At 54.7% G+C, this 18,161-nt stretch overlaps 1 protein-coding gene across 1 annotated transcript in view; it reads left to right on the plus strand.

Moving 5' to 3' along the window:
• The first annotated feature begins 3,511 nt into the window (after nt 1–3,511).
• Arhgap23 (Rho GTPase activating protein 23) overlaps nt 3,512–18,161 on the plus strand; it is a 53,303-nt gene continuing 38,653 nt past the window's right edge. Inside the window, exons 1-9 of the mRNA XM_013037093.1 lie at nt 3,512–3,605; nt 6,447–6,486; nt 7,614–7,709; nt 8,639–8,717; nt 8,844–8,898; nt 11,698–12,862; nt 15,572–15,727; nt 15,951–16,062; nt 16,211–16,268. Of these exons, the coding sequence (XP_012892547.1) occupies nt 7,643–7,709; nt 8,639–8,717; nt 8,844–8,898; nt 11,698–12,862; nt 15,572–15,727; nt 15,951–16,062; nt 16,211–16,268 (1,692 nt within the window). The 5' untranslated portion in view covers nt 3,512–3,605; nt 6,447–6,486; nt 7,614–7,642. The remainder of the gene's footprint in view (nt 3,606–6,446; nt 6,487–7,613; nt 7,710–8,638; nt 8,718–8,843; nt 8,899–11,697; nt 12,863–15,571; nt 15,728–15,950; nt 16,063–16,210; nt 16,269–18,161) is intronic.

Genomic DNA, 18,161 nt, shown 5'->3' on the forward strand with positions numbered 1-18,161 from the left:
GGGGGGGGGGGAGAGGGGCTGGCGGGGGTTGGGGACGCCCAGCCAACTCCCTGAGACTTTACAGCTGTGCGCACCGTGCCCTGCAGGGCTGATGTCCTGGCGTGGGTAGTGCGCCAGGAGGCTGGATGGGTGTGAGCGTGGCAGAGTTGGTGGCGTGACACTTTCCTCGGGGTGCTGGAGAATAGCCCCCACACCCAACTCTGGGTGTGGTGGCTTTCCTTTGGGCTCAACCCTCTTGGTGTGGAAGGATGGAAGGGACCTGATCTAGGGGTTCCTGGAGTGTGTAGACTGGCAGGGGCTGGAGCCAGAGCTGGGCACCGGTACCATTAACCTGAGCAGTAGGTACCACCGCACCCTCTCTCTGATAGGACCCGGATTTAGGGGCCCACAAGGGCTTTGTGGGCAAAGGAGGCTATGACAAAATGGGCCCCAAAAGGTAGTGAGTGATCTCGGGAGCCCCAGGGCTAGCTCTGATGTCCGGGATCTACCAGGCTGGTAGGCATGAGTCACCGGGCTCCATGCCCAGCCTGAATGTTGTACTCTCTGTAATGACCTCTTTATGCTCCGGAGGGGGGGGGAGCAGGGGAGTAGGCCTCCTGGGTTCTAGTTTCTGGTATCACCAACAGGCTCTATAACCACTTCTGCCTACCTGGGGCCTTCTGTTCTTCTCTCATACCAGTTGGTGCTTCTGGCTGTCTCTTCTCTTTCCTGACCTGAGGATGAAAGTGTTTGCAATTAGTTCTAGCCCAGGAAAGTTTAATTAGTAATGTCCCTAGTCCCCCTGCCCTTCCCCTGTCTTTTTTCTTATATCAGAGAGAAGCAGAGCTGGAGAGAGGTGGGCAGTACCTCTTCCCAGTCTAATCACTTTTCTGTTTTCTTGTTTTTGTGACTGTCACCTCCCTTTCCCTCAAGAGAAGACTAAGACTCAGGGTTGTACCAGGTCAGAGGGGAGGAGAGGAAACCTACTGAACAGCATGAAGGACTGAGGTTAAGGCAGAGAAAGAACTTCCCACAGAGGGAGTGGAACCATCTGGATCTGGGTCTGTGGTGTCTCCTCTTCAGGTACAAGTGTGGTAGCTGTGGCAGGGCATTGCCGAGGTTCTCGGGAGCCTAGTTGGAAGGGGTGAGAGAAGAGAGCCTGGAGGAAGGAACAAATGAAGGGAAGAAGCAGAGATAAGGCAGGGGCCACCAGTAGAGCTAGGAGGGGATGGACCTCCTGGAGGAAGGCAGGCCCACTGTCCCGGATTATAGGCAGGTCTCCCCAGGGAGTGGCACCCCCTAGACAGCTGGCAGCTCCAGTCAGGATGTGTGCAGGGGGAGGGGCAGGGGGCGTGCGGGGACCTGTCCCAGCCACTTCTCATCACTGGGGCAGCTGGTGGCTTAAACCTTAATCCAGGACACCAAAACAATGAGCCCTGCAAACGGCCTCAGCTCAGAGCCCTGGTGTGTATGAGTGGGGACATGGGGTGGAGCAGGGGAGGCAGCCCACACTAAGCAGGAGCAGGAACTTCTGCAGAAAGGCCAGTGTGCTCTGGGTGCGAGGGGACCCGCCCTAAGTCCTCCTTTCTTCCTGATCAGTTCCTTGCCAGGTCAGCAGAGATAGGAAATCCAGGGGATGTCAGACCTCAGCAGAATTTCCACGGAATGTCCTCTGGGCTCTCTGGACCCTCATGGGCTGTGGGACTCAGTGGAAGAGTCCATGCTGTAGCTGTAAGTGGGAAGAGCAGAGGAATATCACTCGATCTCAGTCCTGATGCTGGAATCCCTGCCAAGGCTTCCCAGACTGAGAGTGGTCCAGTTTTGGACTCTTCTAGGGATGGGAGATTCCAACCTCACTGCTGGGGTTGTTGTTGTTTTTTCCACATTGTGTATGACGAGGTCTCTCTTGCTTGGAGCTTCTCTCAGCCTCCTGGTGTCTTTCCCCCGCCTCTGTCTTCTGGGGCTTTTAACCAGCCAGCCCGTTCCCTCTGTCCCATTTTTTCTTTCATCTTCTGGGATTTGGGGGTGGATCCTCGCTAAGCCTGTTCCATTGCAGCTCAGCCTTCTAGCCCTAGCAGAGGTCTGCACATGTGCACCGCGCAGCCCTCCCTGGCTGGCTGGGTTTTCAGGGTGGACTATGCTGGACATGGGCTTCTCAGCATCAAGGCATTAGAGTGCAGGAATCTTCCAGTTTCCTCCAGCCACTAGAATAATTTAGATTGATGTGAGAGCTCAGCCCAAATCTGGTGGGCTTCTCCTCGCTAGTCCCCAGCCCTCTGTACATGTCTCTACAGCTGCAGGCTTAGCTGAGCTGAGGAGCCAGGCATGGTGGCCTATGAAGGTAGACAGTGTCTGCCCCTTGAAGGTTTGGATCAGAGGCATTACTCTGCTCAGGCTGCCCCTGGAGGGGTTGGAAGGCTTGAAGAGTCCTTGAGAGAAGGAGGCCTCCCAGCTTTTCCTGTGGCCACCTCTCTTTCCCCCCAGCACCCTAGAGAAGCCTCCTGCCCTCCCCCAACTAATTGCTTTCCCTCACTCCTATCTTCTCCTTCCAGGCCCTCCGTATAGCCTCTCTCACACTTTTCTGTCACCTGCCATTCTTGTGTCCAAGAAGACTGGAAGGCAGACTTCTCCTAGGCACCAATTGTTTTATTTTGCCCCCTGACCCCTGAAACAGTCCTGTGTGGCCCCCTTAACCCTGTTTTCAGATACTCACAGCTGAGTCATCTAGGGAAATCTCAAGTATTCTTTCCTGCAGGCAGGTGGGATAGAGGGCTGAAGGTCTCCCACCCTCCCTTTTCTGGTGAACCATTTAGGCCTCTGGGCTGGGCTGGGCTCTGGGACCTAGGCAGGTCCTTTCACTTATCTGATGTCTACTCTACTCCTTCATGGTTCTTAGTCCCTGGTGTGTTCCTGCTGCTGTTCCAGAAGGATGTGTGTTCATGTCTGCACACAGATGTGTGTGTACGCACTTGTGGATGCAAGCCTGAGTATGTGCAACTGTGCGCTATGTCAATATGTCTGTCTGCATAAGTGTGTGTGTGTGCTCATCCATATGTGCGTCTGTGGTTCTGTCCATGTGCATGTTTGTATGTGTGCCTGTCTGCGGCATGTTCCATTTGTGTGTGTGTGTGTGTGTGTGTGTGTACATGTCTCTGTTTGTCTATGGATGTGCTTAACCTGCAGCACTCTCTCTGCCCAGCACATAGTAGGTGTACAGTGAATGTTGAATGAATGCCTGGTTTGCAGCAAGCTATGCAAAGGAACCAGGACGGATCTGAAAGGAAAACAAGGAAGGAATAATCTGCTGGGCTGATAAGGGTAGGGTGGTAGGAATTGGAGGTCCAGGGCAGATTAGGGTACCTGGCTTCCTGGAGCCAGGGAAGCCTGGTGATTCCTTTCAGGTCCTAGGTGGCCGGAACTGTGATGGTCACATAGCACTTATCCTATCTCCCTGTACTCTGCAGCTGCCACTGGGCCCAAGAGATGGCTTCCCTCCTGGGCGGCCCCTCCCCTGGCAGGGGCCGAGGACACTGCTGCTGCGCAAAAGTCTCCAGGATGGCTTTGGCTTCACCCTGCGCCACTTCATCGTGTACCCTCCCGAGTCAGCTGTGCACTGCAGCCTGAAGGTACGCCCAGCTCACCTACCAGCTCCAGTTAGTGGGGGAAGCTTGATGGGGGAGGAGAGAGGGGGTGTGTGACTCCTTTTTCCTAGAACCTTCCCAGAGAAGCAGCCCTTCCTGGGGTCCTGCCTGACTTCTGCTGAAGTCAAAGAAGAAGGCTTCAGGGAAGTGAGCGGGAGGGGCTGGAACATGGGTGCAATGAGACCCCCTTACTATTCTGGAGGAGCAAAGTGGTGGCTGGCTGAGAGTAGTGGATCCAAAGGTGGGGAGTCAGGATGTCCCTACCATAACATTTGGTCTCTGAAAAGGGAACATTGTCTTGGAAAAGAAAGGTGGAGTTCCTGGGACTCCTTGTCCACTGGATGCTTGTGAGCTGGGTCTGCCCTACCTATCCCTAGCCTGAGAGATCAGGGCATTTGACACGCTCCCAGAGTGCCCCGTGTTTATTCCGCCTGCCACAGTTCTGTGGCCTGGAAAGAGCTCCAGAATAGGACAGAAGAGCCCTGGGCTGTCGTCTTGGTACCACAGCTAACTCCCTGGGGACTGGGGACCATTCCATCCTTCTCCGGATCCTTTTCTGCTGTAGCTTGAGGGCAGTTTTTGCTTCGATCTCTAAGAACATTTTAAGCCCTAATATAAACATCAAGTTCTCCAAAGTCAGGGAACCAGGGTTCCTCAGCTCAATCCAAGTTGTAGGCTGGGGGGTAGGGGTCCCCAAGGGAAGAGGAGTATGGGTGCCTGGCAACAACCAGGGCTCCCTACAAGGGCCTCTCCTCCACATCTCTTCCTACAGAAAGAGATTTATATTGGAGTCAGCAAAGCCCCTCTTTCCTTCCTCCAGGACTGGGATGCTAACCCTAGGGACCTTGGTCCCACCCTGCCAGAGGACCTAGATGTCACATGTCACTGTATTTGTGTGCTGCTTGCATGTCTCAGTGCACACCTGTATGCAATTATGCTGGGCTTGGACATGTACACGTGTATCTATATTATGTATACATAAAGATACGCTTAATTTAGGTAATGTGCACATGTCACTGCATCTCTTACACATGTCTGAATCAGGGGCACCTGCATAACTATTGTCATTGGCTGCAGCTGTGCCTGGAACCGAAGTGGGGGCTGATGGCCTGTAGCACTGTCTACCTCGAAAAGCCCCAGGATGTCATCCCCTGAGTTCCCTGCAACCCAGTCTTTCCTCCTCTCCTTCCCCAGAACGCCCCTCCTCCCGGACCCCTGCCATCTTCTCTCAGGGGACCCTGCTGAGGGAGACAGTTGCCAAAGCAGCTCTCTCTCCAATGTGGCACTGGCAGAGTCTGGGGCAGGGCAAGTCAGGAGTGGTTCCATTCAGTTTCCAAAACCTGCCCAGGATTGGGAGGGGCTCTTGGCCTAGAGGCAGGAGGAGGCCCAGTTTTGCAGCCTTGGAGCCTGCAGGGAACTGAGCCGTCCTAATGCATCTGTCTGCCTCTGCCACCCGCTCTCCCTGCTGTCAGCTTACATCAGTGGGCACACACCGCACACAGGAGAGGGCCTGGGTTCCAGCAGCATCCAACAGAGCTCCACTCTGGCCTGACTAGGTTGCCAGTAAATCCCAGGATCCAGCCTTTGGTTCTACTGCTGAGTCTTGGACAAGGCATGCCTGTCCTCTGTAAAATGGAAGCGCCTATGGAGAGGGTTGGACAAGGGCTGGGAAGGTGGCTCAGTGGTAGAGCGCTTTACTTGCATGCATGAGGCCCTGGGTTCGATTCCTCAGCACCACTTAAGCAGAAAAAGCCAGAAATGGTGCTATGACTCGAGTGCTAGAGCACTAGCCTTGAGCTAAAGAGCTGAGGGACAGTGCCCAGGCCCAGAGTTCAGGCCCCATGACCGGCCAAAACAAACAAACAAACAAACAAACAAAAAAGAGAGGGTTGGACAAGATGATACCGAAGGTGGTCCAGCTCTGAAATGCCATGTCCTGCTGGCTTAGCCTGTCTCTGACCTCCTTCTAGTTGCTCCCTAAAGCCAGTGCCCTCCACCTCAGCAGAGTGGTCTCCTGAGCTTCCTAGGAGGTCTTGTGACTCTCTGAACCTAGCTACTAGGATCCTGACCCCTCTTTCCTGGCTCCCTCTTCTTTCTTTCCAAACCTGACCTCTGCCATTTGTTGGTATTGACCTTCTGCTTCAGCTCAGCAGATCCCAGCCCTACATGTGCTTGCTTTTTCCTGCGTGGAGCAGCTGACACCCCTTCCCCTCCCCCAGAGTGCCTGCTCCAGCCACTTTCAAACATGCCCTACAGTCTCCTCCCCCGGAGGACTGCTAATCAGCTCTTCCTGTCCCCTTCTTCTGAGATAGCACTACTTGCACTTGTCAGGCTGCTTATCTGTGTTGGCCTTAGCCTTCTGTGTGTGAGGAGGATGTGGAATGTTCCCCTTTTCCTAGGAGCTTCCCAAGGGAAGGAGGGGTGGGTCCCTGGTGGGTTGGGGGTTCCCAGATGGCTAGGATGCTAAGCTGGTGGAATTGGCATGTGTGAGGGGTAGGGGGGAGCACAAGTTGGTGGGGAATATGGTCTGGGATTCCGTGTTCCAGCTGATAGCCCTGCCACTCCCTGCCAGCCAGTTGAAAGGAGATAAGGGGTGTTGGGAGCTTGGAGGGGCCTCCCAGCCCTCAGTGGAGTTGGAGCTGGCCCTTTGGCCCTCCCCAAAGCTGTAGATGCTGCTGAGGGCAGGACCTGGGGCCACACCTACCTCTCTGTTCCTTTTTTTTTTTTTTTTTTGTCTTTTCTTTTTTTGGTACTGGGGATCGAACCCAGGACGTTGCGCTTGCTAGGCAAGTGCTTTGCCACTGAGTACCTCTCTGTTCCTTGCAGGAGGAAGAGAATGGAGGCCGAGCCAGAGGCCCCGGAGGAGGTAAGGGTGGTTGGAGCAGGCAGGTTCCAGGGGCTAGGGTGGTCATGGTGGTGGCTGCACTCACCCTGGCTTGTTTCTCTCCAGTTCTCTACTCAGCCCCACTTTCTACTCCTGCTTTCTTCTCTCTGCCTCCTGATCTGGCTCCCTCTGGGCATTTCCTCCTCCCTTTCTGTCCTCATGTTTATCTCCTTGAAGGCTCTGTCCCTTTCACAAATGAGTATCTCTTTGACACTTGTGGTCCCAGGCCTCCCTCCAGGTTCTCTCTGCCCAAGCCAAGGCTGCAGGGCTTGGGGAACAGTGGTGGGATGCTCTGAGGAAAGGTTCTCCTGATGGATAGACAGTGGGCCCTGATCGAAGTAGGTGGGTCCTGAGGTCTTTCTTAAGATGCAAACCTAACTCCCCTCGCTGTCAGCTCTGCTGTTCCACGGGCCTGCTAGGGAACTTGAGTGAGAACTCCTAAGTGGGCAGCCTTCTTGGACCTGACGTCTTGAGTCCCAGTACCACAGGCTGTGTTGTAGGTAGGGAGACGGCTGCCCTAGAACAGGCTTACTTTGAGGACAGAGAGTTATTGTTGGGGTATAATGGGATTCATGCCCCACCCAGGGTGCTCAGGACTGTTTGTGAAGCCCTTCCCCCACCCTGGACCTTGGAGAAGGGAGCATGTGGGGTTGTGAGTGTCGGATGCCTCTGGGTCTGTGCTGCGGACATTTCTTTGGATGCCTGTGTCTCCCCTGCCAGGTATCTTCAGGCCTTGATATGGCCTCTTGGTTTTGTGACTAGTGTTTGTGACTCTGTCTCCCCAGTAGACAGTGAGGGAAGGAACTGAATATACATGCCCTATTCAGTCTGGTTACTGGCACAGTTATTTACATAGCAGCTCTTTCTGTGTCCAGGAAAGTAGTCTTTCTCTCAGGTATGACCTCTTGTCTGGCTCTGTGAATCTGTTCCCAGTGTCCCAGTATGGATGTGTGGCTCTGTGTATGCTTGTGTCTTTGATAGTGTGATAATCCTGCATGTACCGTGTGTGTGTGTGTGTGTGGTGTGTAGTATGTGTGTGTAGCTGGGTTGATGGGTGTGGCTGACCTTTAGCAGCAGTTACCCCAGCTAACCTGGCTGATGACCACCAGGACCCTCCCCCCGGCACCGCCTGGAGCCCATGGATACCATCTTTGTCAAGAATGTGAAGGATGATGGCCCTGCCCACAGGGCTGGGCTTCGAACAGGTGAGTTGTCTCAGTTACCTTGTTTATTGCACACACACACACACACACACACACACACACACCCATACACTACCCTCAGGACTCTGATCCCTACCTTCAAGATGAGATGAAGCTATTTTTATTTTTGTCAGTTGGGGGACTTGAACTCGGGGCCTGGATGCTGTCCTTGAGCTCTTTCACTCAAGGCTAGTGTTCTACCACTTTGTGCCGTAGCTCTACTTCCAGTTTTCTGGTGGTTAATTGGAGAAAAGAATCTCACAGACTTTCCTGCCTGGGCTGACTTTGAACCTTGATCCTCAGATCTCAGCCTCCTGAGTAGCTAGGATTACAGGTGTGAGCCACTAGCATACAGCTAGGATGGAATTCTTTTTTTTTTTTTTGGTCAGCCATGGGGCTTGAACTCTGGGCCTGAGTACTGTCCCTCAGTTCTTCAGCTCAAGGCAAGCGCTCTACCACTTGAGCTACAGCGCCACTTCCGGTTTTCTAGTGGTTTATTGGAGATAGGAGTCTCACGGTCTCTCCTGCCCGGGCTGGCTTTGAACCGCGATCCTCAGATCTCAGCCTCCTGAGTAGCTAGGATTACAGGCGTGAGCCACCAGCGCCCGGCTTTTTTTTTTTTTTTTTTTTTTAAATCAGTCATGGGGCCTGAACTCTGGGCTTGGATGCTGTCCTTCAGCTCTTCAGCTCAAGGCTAGCCCTCTACCACTTGAGCCACAGCACCCCTTCCAGCTTTTTCTGTTTATGTGGTGCTGAGGAATCGAACCCAAGGCCTCAGGCATGCAAGGCAAGCACTCTACCACTGAGCCACCTTCCCAGCCCAGGATGGAATTCTTGAATTCTGGTGTCATTCCTACTTGGCATAGGGATTCCTATAGGGGCCATAGACACGCCTTGGCCGCTCACATGTCGGCCCTGCCATTTGTCCTCAGGAGACCGGCTGGTGAAAGTAAACGGGGAGAGTGTCGTTGGGAAAACCTACTCCCAGGTCATAGCTCTGATCCAGAACAGGTGAGCTCCCTCTGCCTCCCTCCTCCTCCAGGAGCTCCCAGCCCACCTCATACCCTTGGTCCTGGGGTCCTGTACCAGGATCTCTGGTCTCCTCAGCCTGGCTTGACCTTCTCCCTGTGTCTGCAGTGATGACACCCTGGAGCTCTCCATCATGCCCAAGGACGAGGACATCCTTCAGCTGGTGAGTTCAGCCACTGAACCCAGGGGCAGAAGAAGCCCTTCTCTCCTCCATTGGCCTTTGTAGAATACAGAGAAGGAAACACAGATTGGTATTGCCCAACTTGGGCTGCCAGACCCATCCCTGGGCTGGGGCTGCTGGTTGCTTCATTCAGGGCAACTCTGCGCTCTGTGCTTTGGCAGGCAGGATTCCTGCCAGGATATCTGGAAGTAGAGTGGCCCAGCGGGCCCTGCCAGACTGGCATGTTCTTGTTGCTTCTGTGAAAGGTGTCTGTTTCCTGTGCCCCCACCCCAATTCATCCTTGACCTCAATGAGTGTCTCCGCAGGGGTAGACCTGCATGCACAACAAATATGCTCTCCCCCGTCCGCCCGCCCGCCATGTGCCCTCCTGTACCCCACTGCTGTGGGGACCACTCAGCAAAACACCAGATATACAACCCATAAAACCCCTTCATACGGTACACCATATGGTACAGTGTGCCATAACATATGCACCACACCATACCTAAGCCATAAACCTAAGTACCACCAAAGTCCCTCCTCAAAATACCACTGCACACTACCCAACCTCTGCCCTCAAACAGCAAGACTGTATAGCTTGCTCACCAGCAGCAACATTTACCCCAGTGCCCACACCAAAATCTGTCACAATGCGTAGATTTCAACTCCATGGCACTGGGACACAAATATCCACTGGTGTGCCCTCCACACGGGAGCGTGCTCCAGCCCAGCTCAGGCACCTGTGCTCAGCAGGGTCACAGGATCTGGTTTATACAGCGGTGATAGACAACCTGCACCGCCCCCAGCTCACTCAGATAGACCATGAAGTGTGCAGATCAAGAGCACGACCCACAGAGGGTGTCTGAGGCACACCCACAGCCCTGTGCCAGAGCTTAGGACCAGTCTTCCCTACTCAGTACCCATGTCCCTGGCCTCATGGCCCCCCGCCAGATGTTAGCTTGCTTGGCCCTGAGGTCACTGTCCGGCCAGGGACGGCTGAGGGCCAAGCCCCAGAGGCCCTGGGAGCTGCTGTGTTGGCTTAGGCCCTGGATGTTCTCTCCTAATCACTGGAATCGTGGGCCACACTTGGAACAATGCCCCTCTGGGAACCTCCATCCCCAACCTCAGTTGTCCCCTTGCTCTTCCTGGAGACATGGAGGGAAAAAGGGGGGTTTAGAGAAGTAGGTGGCTCATCTCAAGCCTCACTGGCCCAGCCTGTATACCTCCCCTGCAGAGAGACCAGCTTTGAGAGGGAGACAGGGTGGGGCCGGCCCAGGGCAGCCCCAGCCCCTCCCCCTCATGCCCCCTGCTCTTTCCAGCTGATAGGGACTAGAAGGCAGCCCCTTTGAGCTCTGCTGCCCAGCAGGAGTGGACCAGCAGCCCCAGATGTCAGCATCTGGGGGCCTCTATAACCCTCCACCCCCCATCTCTGAGCAGCCAGAGGGTGGGGCCCAGGCATTCCTGTGGTTGGGAGCCAAAGCTGGAGGCCAATCAGGTGGCAGTAGCTGCTGACGCCACCACCGACGCGGCGAGGCCTCTCCACACCCAACCTCCCTCCTCCTCCCGACAGCCAGCCAGCCAGCCTAGAGAGGGGGCGAGGGGGAGTCGCAGGGAGGACAGCGAGAGGGACCCCAGGCCGGCCAGGGCAGAGGCCGTGGGAGGGGCAAGCCTTGACTGGGAGGGGGGGCAGCTGCTGACTAGGGTGGCAGCTTGGAGGTGGGCGGGATGCTGCCACCACCACCGTGATTCAGGGAGCTCCGGGAGCCAGCAGGATGGCAGGAGGGAGAGGTATGTGTGTCCGGGCTGGTCGGCCGGGCCGGCCGTGTGCCCCTGTGCCACTGTGCTGGAGGGGCTGGGTATGGGGGTGTGGTTAACTCATCACATGATGTTTGCGCCTGGGACTGGAGGAGTAGTTATTTGTGTCTCATTGTGTGTGTGTGTGTGTGTGTGTCTCGGTCGGGTGCGTATCTTCCGGTGTCTCCAGTGGTGTGGTGTATGTGTATGTTTGGGTTACCCCTTCCTCCGCCCTTTGATACTTCACCCTGAAACAGTGTCCCCCCTCTCCTCCCCGCCCTGTAGCTCATCCAGGGCCCAGCTGGGCCAGGGCCACAGGCTTCTGTCCCTAGGGGCTGCCTCCTTTTTTGGCTGGGCTTGACACAGGCCCTGTCACTCCTCAGCAATGCAGCGTCAGCCTCGGCAGCCAGTGCCAAATTCCAGGCCTACGGGTGGCAGAAGGTGGCCCAAGGCCCCTCAGCCAGTCTTGCCCCTCCTCCAAGTTGGCCTCTAGAGATCCCGGGCTGGGCACTTCCTCCTCACCCCTCCATTCAGAAGCCGATCTACAGCTCCCTATCCCAGCCTCCCTCTCCCAGCCTCTGCCCACTCCCAGCCCACCCCACCCCACCCTGGACACGCCCCTCGGCCGCCTTTCTTCCCTGTCATCTGCCACCTAGACTGGGCTCTGCTGGAGTTTTCTAGCTCCACTCAGGGCCTGTGGGCATCTCTGGACTTGAGGGAACAGGGACACAGCAAAGGCCAGGATTAGGGGAGGACCCCAGAAAACATGTTAAAATATTTGTGGCAAAAAGCCACCCTCCAGCCACCCTAAGTCTTCCAGCAATCCTGGCTCTTGAGAGTGTGTGTGGGTATGTGAAGCCTCTTCTTTGTCTTCCCCTGGACTTTTTGGAGCCCATACTGCCACTCTCAACTGCTGAGGATACCCTCGCTTAGTCCTAGGGGTGTTGTTAGCTTTGTTCCCATGGTTCCTATTGGGCTCTGCTCACCTATCTCTGTGTCTCCGGCCAGGCTTACTCCCAGGATGCCTACCTGAAGGGGAACGAGCCATATTCTGGAGAGGCACACAGCATCCCAGAGCCGCCCCCACTCTGCTATCCCCGGAAGACCTACGCCCCACCAGCCCGGGTCTCCGCCTGGGCCACTATGGTGCCTGAGCCCATCTCAGCTCTGCCCAGTGATCCTCGGAGTCCTGCTATCTGGAGTGACCCAGGACCCCGTGTCCTACCTGCCACCCGTGCCCATCTGGACAACTCTTCCTTGGGGATGAGCCACTCCCGCCCCAGCCCTGGTGCCTTCCCCCACCTCTCCTCTGAGCCGCGGACCCCCCGTGCCTTCCCAGAGCCTGGCAACCGGGTGCTCCCTAGCAGACTGGAGTGCCAGCAGGCATTGTCACACTGGCTGTCCAACCAGGTACCCCGCAGGTTGGGGGAAAGACGGTGCCCAGCCATGCCACCCCGGGCCCGCAGTGCCTCCCAGGACCGGCTAGAGGATGTGACTGCCCACCGCCCATGGCCCTGCTCCACCTCCCAGGACGCCTTGAGCCAGCTGGGTCAGGAGGGCTGGCACCGAGCTCGCTCGGATGATTACTTGAGCCGGGCAACCCGCTCTGCCGAAGCACTGGGGCCAGGAGCACTGGTGTCACCTCGCCTTGAGCGCTGTGGCTGGGCTTCCCAGCGTCCCTCAGCACGCACCTCTGCCTGCCCACCTCGGGACCTGCCTGGATCCCAGGCCCCACCCCCAAGCGGCCTACAGGGTTTGGATGACATTGGTTACATCGGGTACCGGAGCTACAGCCCATCATTCCAGCGACGGACTGGCCTCCTGCACGCACTCTCTTTCCGGGACTCACCCTTTGGGGGTCTACCCACCTTCAATTTGGCCCAGTCTCCTGCACCATTCCCACCAGAGGCCTCGGAACCACCCAGAGTCGTCAGGCCAGAAGCCAGCACCCGTGCCACGGATCCCCCTACCGAGGACCGCCGCGATGAGGTGGTCCTGAGGCAGAAACCGCCTACGGGCCGCAAGGTTCAGTTGACCCCTGCAAGACAGATGAACCTGGGATTTAGTGACGAGTCTTCAGAGCCAGAGGCCACTGGGCGAGGGGAACGTCTGGGCAAGAAGGTGGCTCCTTTGGCCAATACGGAAGACTCCCTGGCTTCCATTCCCTTCATTGGTGAGTGATGGTGCAGATGGCTCTCTTGGGAGACTGGTTGTGCCTTGTTACCCCACTCATCTGCCTACTATGCACAAGCCGGTGGGCCGCGTGCTGACAGAGTCATCTTGTTTCTCTATCCATCTGCCTGTCATCCACTCTTCACTGCCCCCCACCCTTTTTTGTTGTTGTTGTGGGGCCTGAACTCTGGGCCTGGGCGCTGTCCCTCAGCTCTTCAGCTCAAGGCAAGCACTCTACCACTTAAGCCATAGCACCACTTCTGGTTTTCTGGTGGTTTATCAGAGATAAGAGTCTCACAGACTTGCCTGCACTGGCTGGCTTTGAACTGTGATCCTCAGATCTTAACCTCCTGAGTAGCTGGGATTACAGGCGTGAGCCATCAACACCCGGCCCTCACCCATTCTTCTGTCATCATTTCTTCCATCCTACCTCTCACTCATTCATCTGTTGAGCTATCTTTCCATCACTTTTCTTTCCTCCTTCCATCTTTTTTTTTTTTTTTGGTCCGTTCATGGTGCCTGAACTCTGGGCCTGGGTGTTGTCCCTCAGCTCTTCAGCTCTAGGCTAGCACTCTACCACTTGAGCCATAGCACCACTTCCAGCTTTTGTCGTTTTGCTTATGTGGTGCTGGGGAATCGGACCCAGGGCCTCATGCATGCAAGGCAAGCGCTCTACCACTGAGCCACCTCCCCAGCCCCTCCTCCTTCCATATTAACACCTAGCCATTCCTCCTTCATTTTTCCTCCCTTCTTCTCGTGTGTGTGTGTGTGTGTGTGTGTGTGTGTGTGTGTGTGTGTGTGTGTGTGTGTGTGTGTGTGTGTGCTGGTCCTGGGATCCTGGGGCTTAAACTCAGGGCCTGGATACTGTCCCTGAGCTTCTTTTGCTCAAGGCTAGCAGTCTACCATTTGAGCCACATCTCTACTTCTTCCTTCTTTCCTTCTTTCCTTCCTTCCTTCCTTCCTTCCTTCCTTCCTTCCTTTCTTTCTTTCTTTCTTTCCTTCCTTCTTCCTTTCTTCCTTTTTGGTATTTCAATGGAGATAGGAGTCTCACAGACATTTCTGCCTGGGCTGGTTTTGAACTGTGATCCTCAGATCCCCATTTCCTGAGTATTTAAAATTACAGGCATAAGGCTGGGCACCTGTGGCTCACGCCTGTAATCCTAGCTACTCAGGAGGCTGAGATCTGAGGATTGTGGTTCAAAGCCAGCTCAGGCAGGAAAGTCTGTGAGACTCCTCCAATAAACCACTCAGAAAACTGGAAGTGGCACTGTGGCTTAAGTGGTAGAGCACTAGCTTTAAGCTGAAGAGCTGAGGGACAGCGCCCAGGCGGAGTTTAAGTCCCAGGACCAACCAAAAAAAAAAGAATTACAGGCATAAGCACCTGGTGCCCAGCTTTCCTCCTTCCCTCTTTAATTCATTATCCATTTGTTCCTTCCATTCATTCATTCACCACTCTTTTAGTCTTCCATTCTTCCATTCTTTCTTCCCTTCTTCCTTTGTGTTTTTTCTCTTTGTTCTTTCCATCTACTCTCCATCCTTCCAATAAAGATTTCTGTCAGACAGGCTCACTGGGCAGTCCATAGGGATAATCAGTAAGACAGAACAGGCTGGTGGCGTGGGAGTGATCCAGGGAGTTCCAAGAGGACAGGGAAGGACTGTGCAGTTCAGATTGGGCGTGGCAACCAGGGAGAGAATCTTGAGTAAACTACATTTTAGCTGAGAGTTGGAGGATGAGAAGAAGGTTAGGGGGGGTAGATGTTTAGGGAGAACATGGACTGTAGTGGGAGAGGCAGATGCTCTTCTAAGTCCCCAAGGCCCTTTCTGTCCAAGGTGTCCCACCAGTTGCTAGGGCCTTGAACTTTACCGTAGGAGTAGAGAGGGCTGCGAGGGAAGCCCATAGGTTGGATGGTGAATAAAGAGGAGACAAGAAGGCAGAGAGGCTGAGGTGATTCTCAGCTTTCTGGCCTCATTAGAGAGCAGTGTGTTATTCTACTATTGGAGAATCAGGAGGGGCAGAAGAAAGTCTAGGGCTCATGGGATATGAGGCATCCATCCATGAGGGAACAGGCCAGCCTGGGCTGTGTCTGGATGGGGATGTTAGATTATTGCGCTGGGAACAGATCCAGAGAATGTAGCTGCATCTGACCAACATAAGATGTCAGGAAGAAGTCTGGCGAGTGTGGCGGTTCACTGACTATAGCTTCCAGTCTGAGGAGGCACAGCTTGCTTTAGAAGTCCACAGATTGGGGCGTTGTCAGACATTTCCAATCTGAGAGGGAGATGTGACCCCTACCCACAGAAGTCCCTCGCTGATGGGGGAGACTACCTTTACCCTCAAAGTGCTTCCTATCTGGTGGAGGAGATAATAGTCCCTGCCTTCAGGAAGCTTCCAGTCTGATGGAGGAATATTGTCTCTACTTCAAGAGTCCACTTTAAGGAGTGTGGCCTCAGCCCCCATTCCTGAGGGGGTCCCTCCATATGAGGAAGGCTTTCCTCAGTGTGAGGGGGCATGCCCTCGATGTGAGGGGAGGCTAGTCTGGTGGGTGGGTTGTTCTGGACAGTATGTGTATGTGTGTTTCCAGTAGGGCTTGACCAGCCTATAGGGTGTGCTTTGAACTCAGGGGTGCAAGGCCTAAGGGCTGGCAGGGTTGGGGCAGGCCAGGGAGGGTGGCCTCCTGGCAGCTTTATACCTCCCCTCCTCTGCTCCCAGATGAACCCACCAGCCCCAGCATCGACCTCCAGGCCAAACACGTCCCTGCCTCTGCAGTGGTCTCCAGTGCCATGAACTCAGCCCCTGTCCTGGGCACTAGCCCATCCTCTCCAACCTTCACCTTCGCCCTTGGCCGCCATTACTCACAGGACTGCAGTGAGTACCCCCTCGTCCCCCCATACCTCCCCAACTGCCTATTCCCCAGGGGGTCTCTGCAGGGCCTCCCACTACCCATTTTCTGTTTTCTTCCAATTGGTTTTTGCTCCTCTGGGACTTATGGAGAGAATCCCCTCGTGGCCCTACCCAGAATGGGGGGGCTCCGGGCAGCCTGGGCCTCCAGTGCCACAGCCCCTGAGGCCCGCTATGGGTGGCTTTGCAGGTAGCATCAAGACTGGCCGTCGCTCCTCCTACCTACTGGCCATCACCACAGAGCGCTCCAAGTCCTGCGACGACGGACTCAACACTTTCCGGGATGAAGGCCGGGTGCTTCGGTGAGGCCCTGCGTGACTGTGGGGTGGGGCGGCCTCTGCCATCTGGGCCAGCTGCTCCTGAGGCTGGCTCTGGCATTGGGTGGGTGACAAGAGAGTGAGGTCCTCACTGTGCTTCCCACAGCCCTCACCTTCGGCCCTTGCTCCCCAGGCGCCTGCCAAACCGCGTCCCCAGCTTGCGGATGCTTCGAAGCTTCTTCACTGATGGGGTAAGCAACAAGGGTGCACCTGCGCATGTGCAGGAGGGTGGCAGGGAGGGCTGGGAGTGAGTTCAGGCCCCGTGGCTCCGGTCACCCCAGCACTCGTGTTTCTTTTCTTCCCTGCACACACACACACACCCCTCCCCCTGCCTCTGTGTTACCCTCCTGACCCATCTTGCTTTTGTGGGCTCGGACTGCACACTGCACCTCCTACCTAAGGACATTGAGCCTGTCTTTCACCTCATCTGGAAAAACTCTTTCTAGAGGTCCCAGTGCTAGTACTGGGGCTTGAACTCAGAGCCTCATACTACTACTGGACTTCTTCACTCAAGGCTGGCATTCTGCCACTTGAGCCATACCTTTCCTTCTGTTTTTTTGGTAGTTAATTGGAAATAAGAATCATGAGAGCCAGGCACCAGTGGCTCACGCCTGTAATCCTAGCTATTTGGGAGGCTGAGATCTGAGGATGACGGTTCAAAGCCATACCGGGCAGGAAAGTCAGTGAGATTTTTTTTGGGGGGGGGTCTGGTCGTGGGGCCTGAACTCTGGGCCTGGGCACTGTCCCTCAGCTCTTCAGCTCAAGGTTAGTGCTCTATCACTTGAGCCACAGCTTCACTTCCGGCTTTTTTTTCCCCTGCTTATGTGGTGCTGAGGAATCAAACCCAGGGCCTCATGCATGCAAGGCAAGCGCTCTACCATTGAGTCACCTTCCCAGCCTGTCAGCCTTTTATCTCTAGTAAACCACCAGAAAACCAGAAGTGGTGCTGTGGCTCAAATGGTCGAGTGCCAGCCTTGAGCTGAAGAGCTGAGGAACAGTGCCCAGGCCCAGAGTTCAAGCCCCTTGACTGACAAAAACAAAACAAAAAGTATCATGAGCTCAGAGCTCAGTCATGAGCCACCAGCACCCAGCATCCTTTTTATTTTCTTTGGGACACTTTGGCCTGTTCTGAAACTTCAAACTCCACCCAACAGTTCATTTCTCCTTTTGCTACTTTGTATGTTTTGCTTGCTCACTGGCTCCCCAGCTAAAGGACAAATACTATAGGCTTTCCTCTGTTTTGTTCCCTGCTAGAGCCCTAGTGCCTGTCACCCAACTAGCCCAGGAAGGAACTGTAGTGTTTGCCCTGGAGTGGAGGGGGAACATGGCTCAGATTGACAGAGGGGGTTAAGTATTTAGACTCAGGACCTGGGTGGGGGCAAAGGATCAGAAAGGATCAGGGTGTCTATGGCTATAATACACACACTCTCTCTCTATCTCTCTCTTTCCCTCTCTCCTCTCTTCCTTGTGGTGCCGGGGATGGCATTAAAACCTTACATGAATTAGGCAAGCTGTCTATTACTGGTATGCACTCCATACCCCACAGTTCTTTGTATGTGTGGGTGTGGGTGCTAGTCAGTACTAGGAACATGAACTCAAGGCCTTGTACGCTTTGCTCGACCTTTTCTCTCATTGCTGGTGCTCTATCACATTATCCATGCTTCCACTTATAGCTTTTTACTGGTTAATTAGAAAAAAAATGTCTTATAGATGTATCTGCCATGGATGGCTTCCAGTTGTGATCCTCAGATCTCAGACCCCTGAGTGGCTAGGATTTAGAAGTGTGAACACCAATGCCAGCCTGGATCCCTCCCCCCCCCCCCGTTCTTTTTTTTTAAGGTCTGAGACTGGGACTCGAACTTGGCACCTACTGCTCATTGGCTAGTGCTCAACCGAGTCACAACCGTAACCCCTCTTTTGGATTATTTATGGACTGCAAAATCCATGTTGATATAAACCCTCCATATCTTGAGTTTTAACACATTCAAGATATTGCCACCTGGCTTGTTTATCACTTCCTCAGCTTACTTAACTCTCCCTGGCTGAGTCCCTTTAGTGGCTGAGTCTTGTTGACATTGTCGCTT

Source organism: Dipodomys ordii, unplaced genomic scaffold (assembly GCF_000151885.1).
Source record: "Dipodomys ordii isolate 6190 unplaced genomic scaffold, Dord_2.0 Scaffold7, whole genome shotgun sequence".
Lineage (NCBI taxonomy): Eukaryota > Metazoa > Chordata > Mammalia > Rodentia > Heteromyidae > Dipodomys > Dipodomys ordii.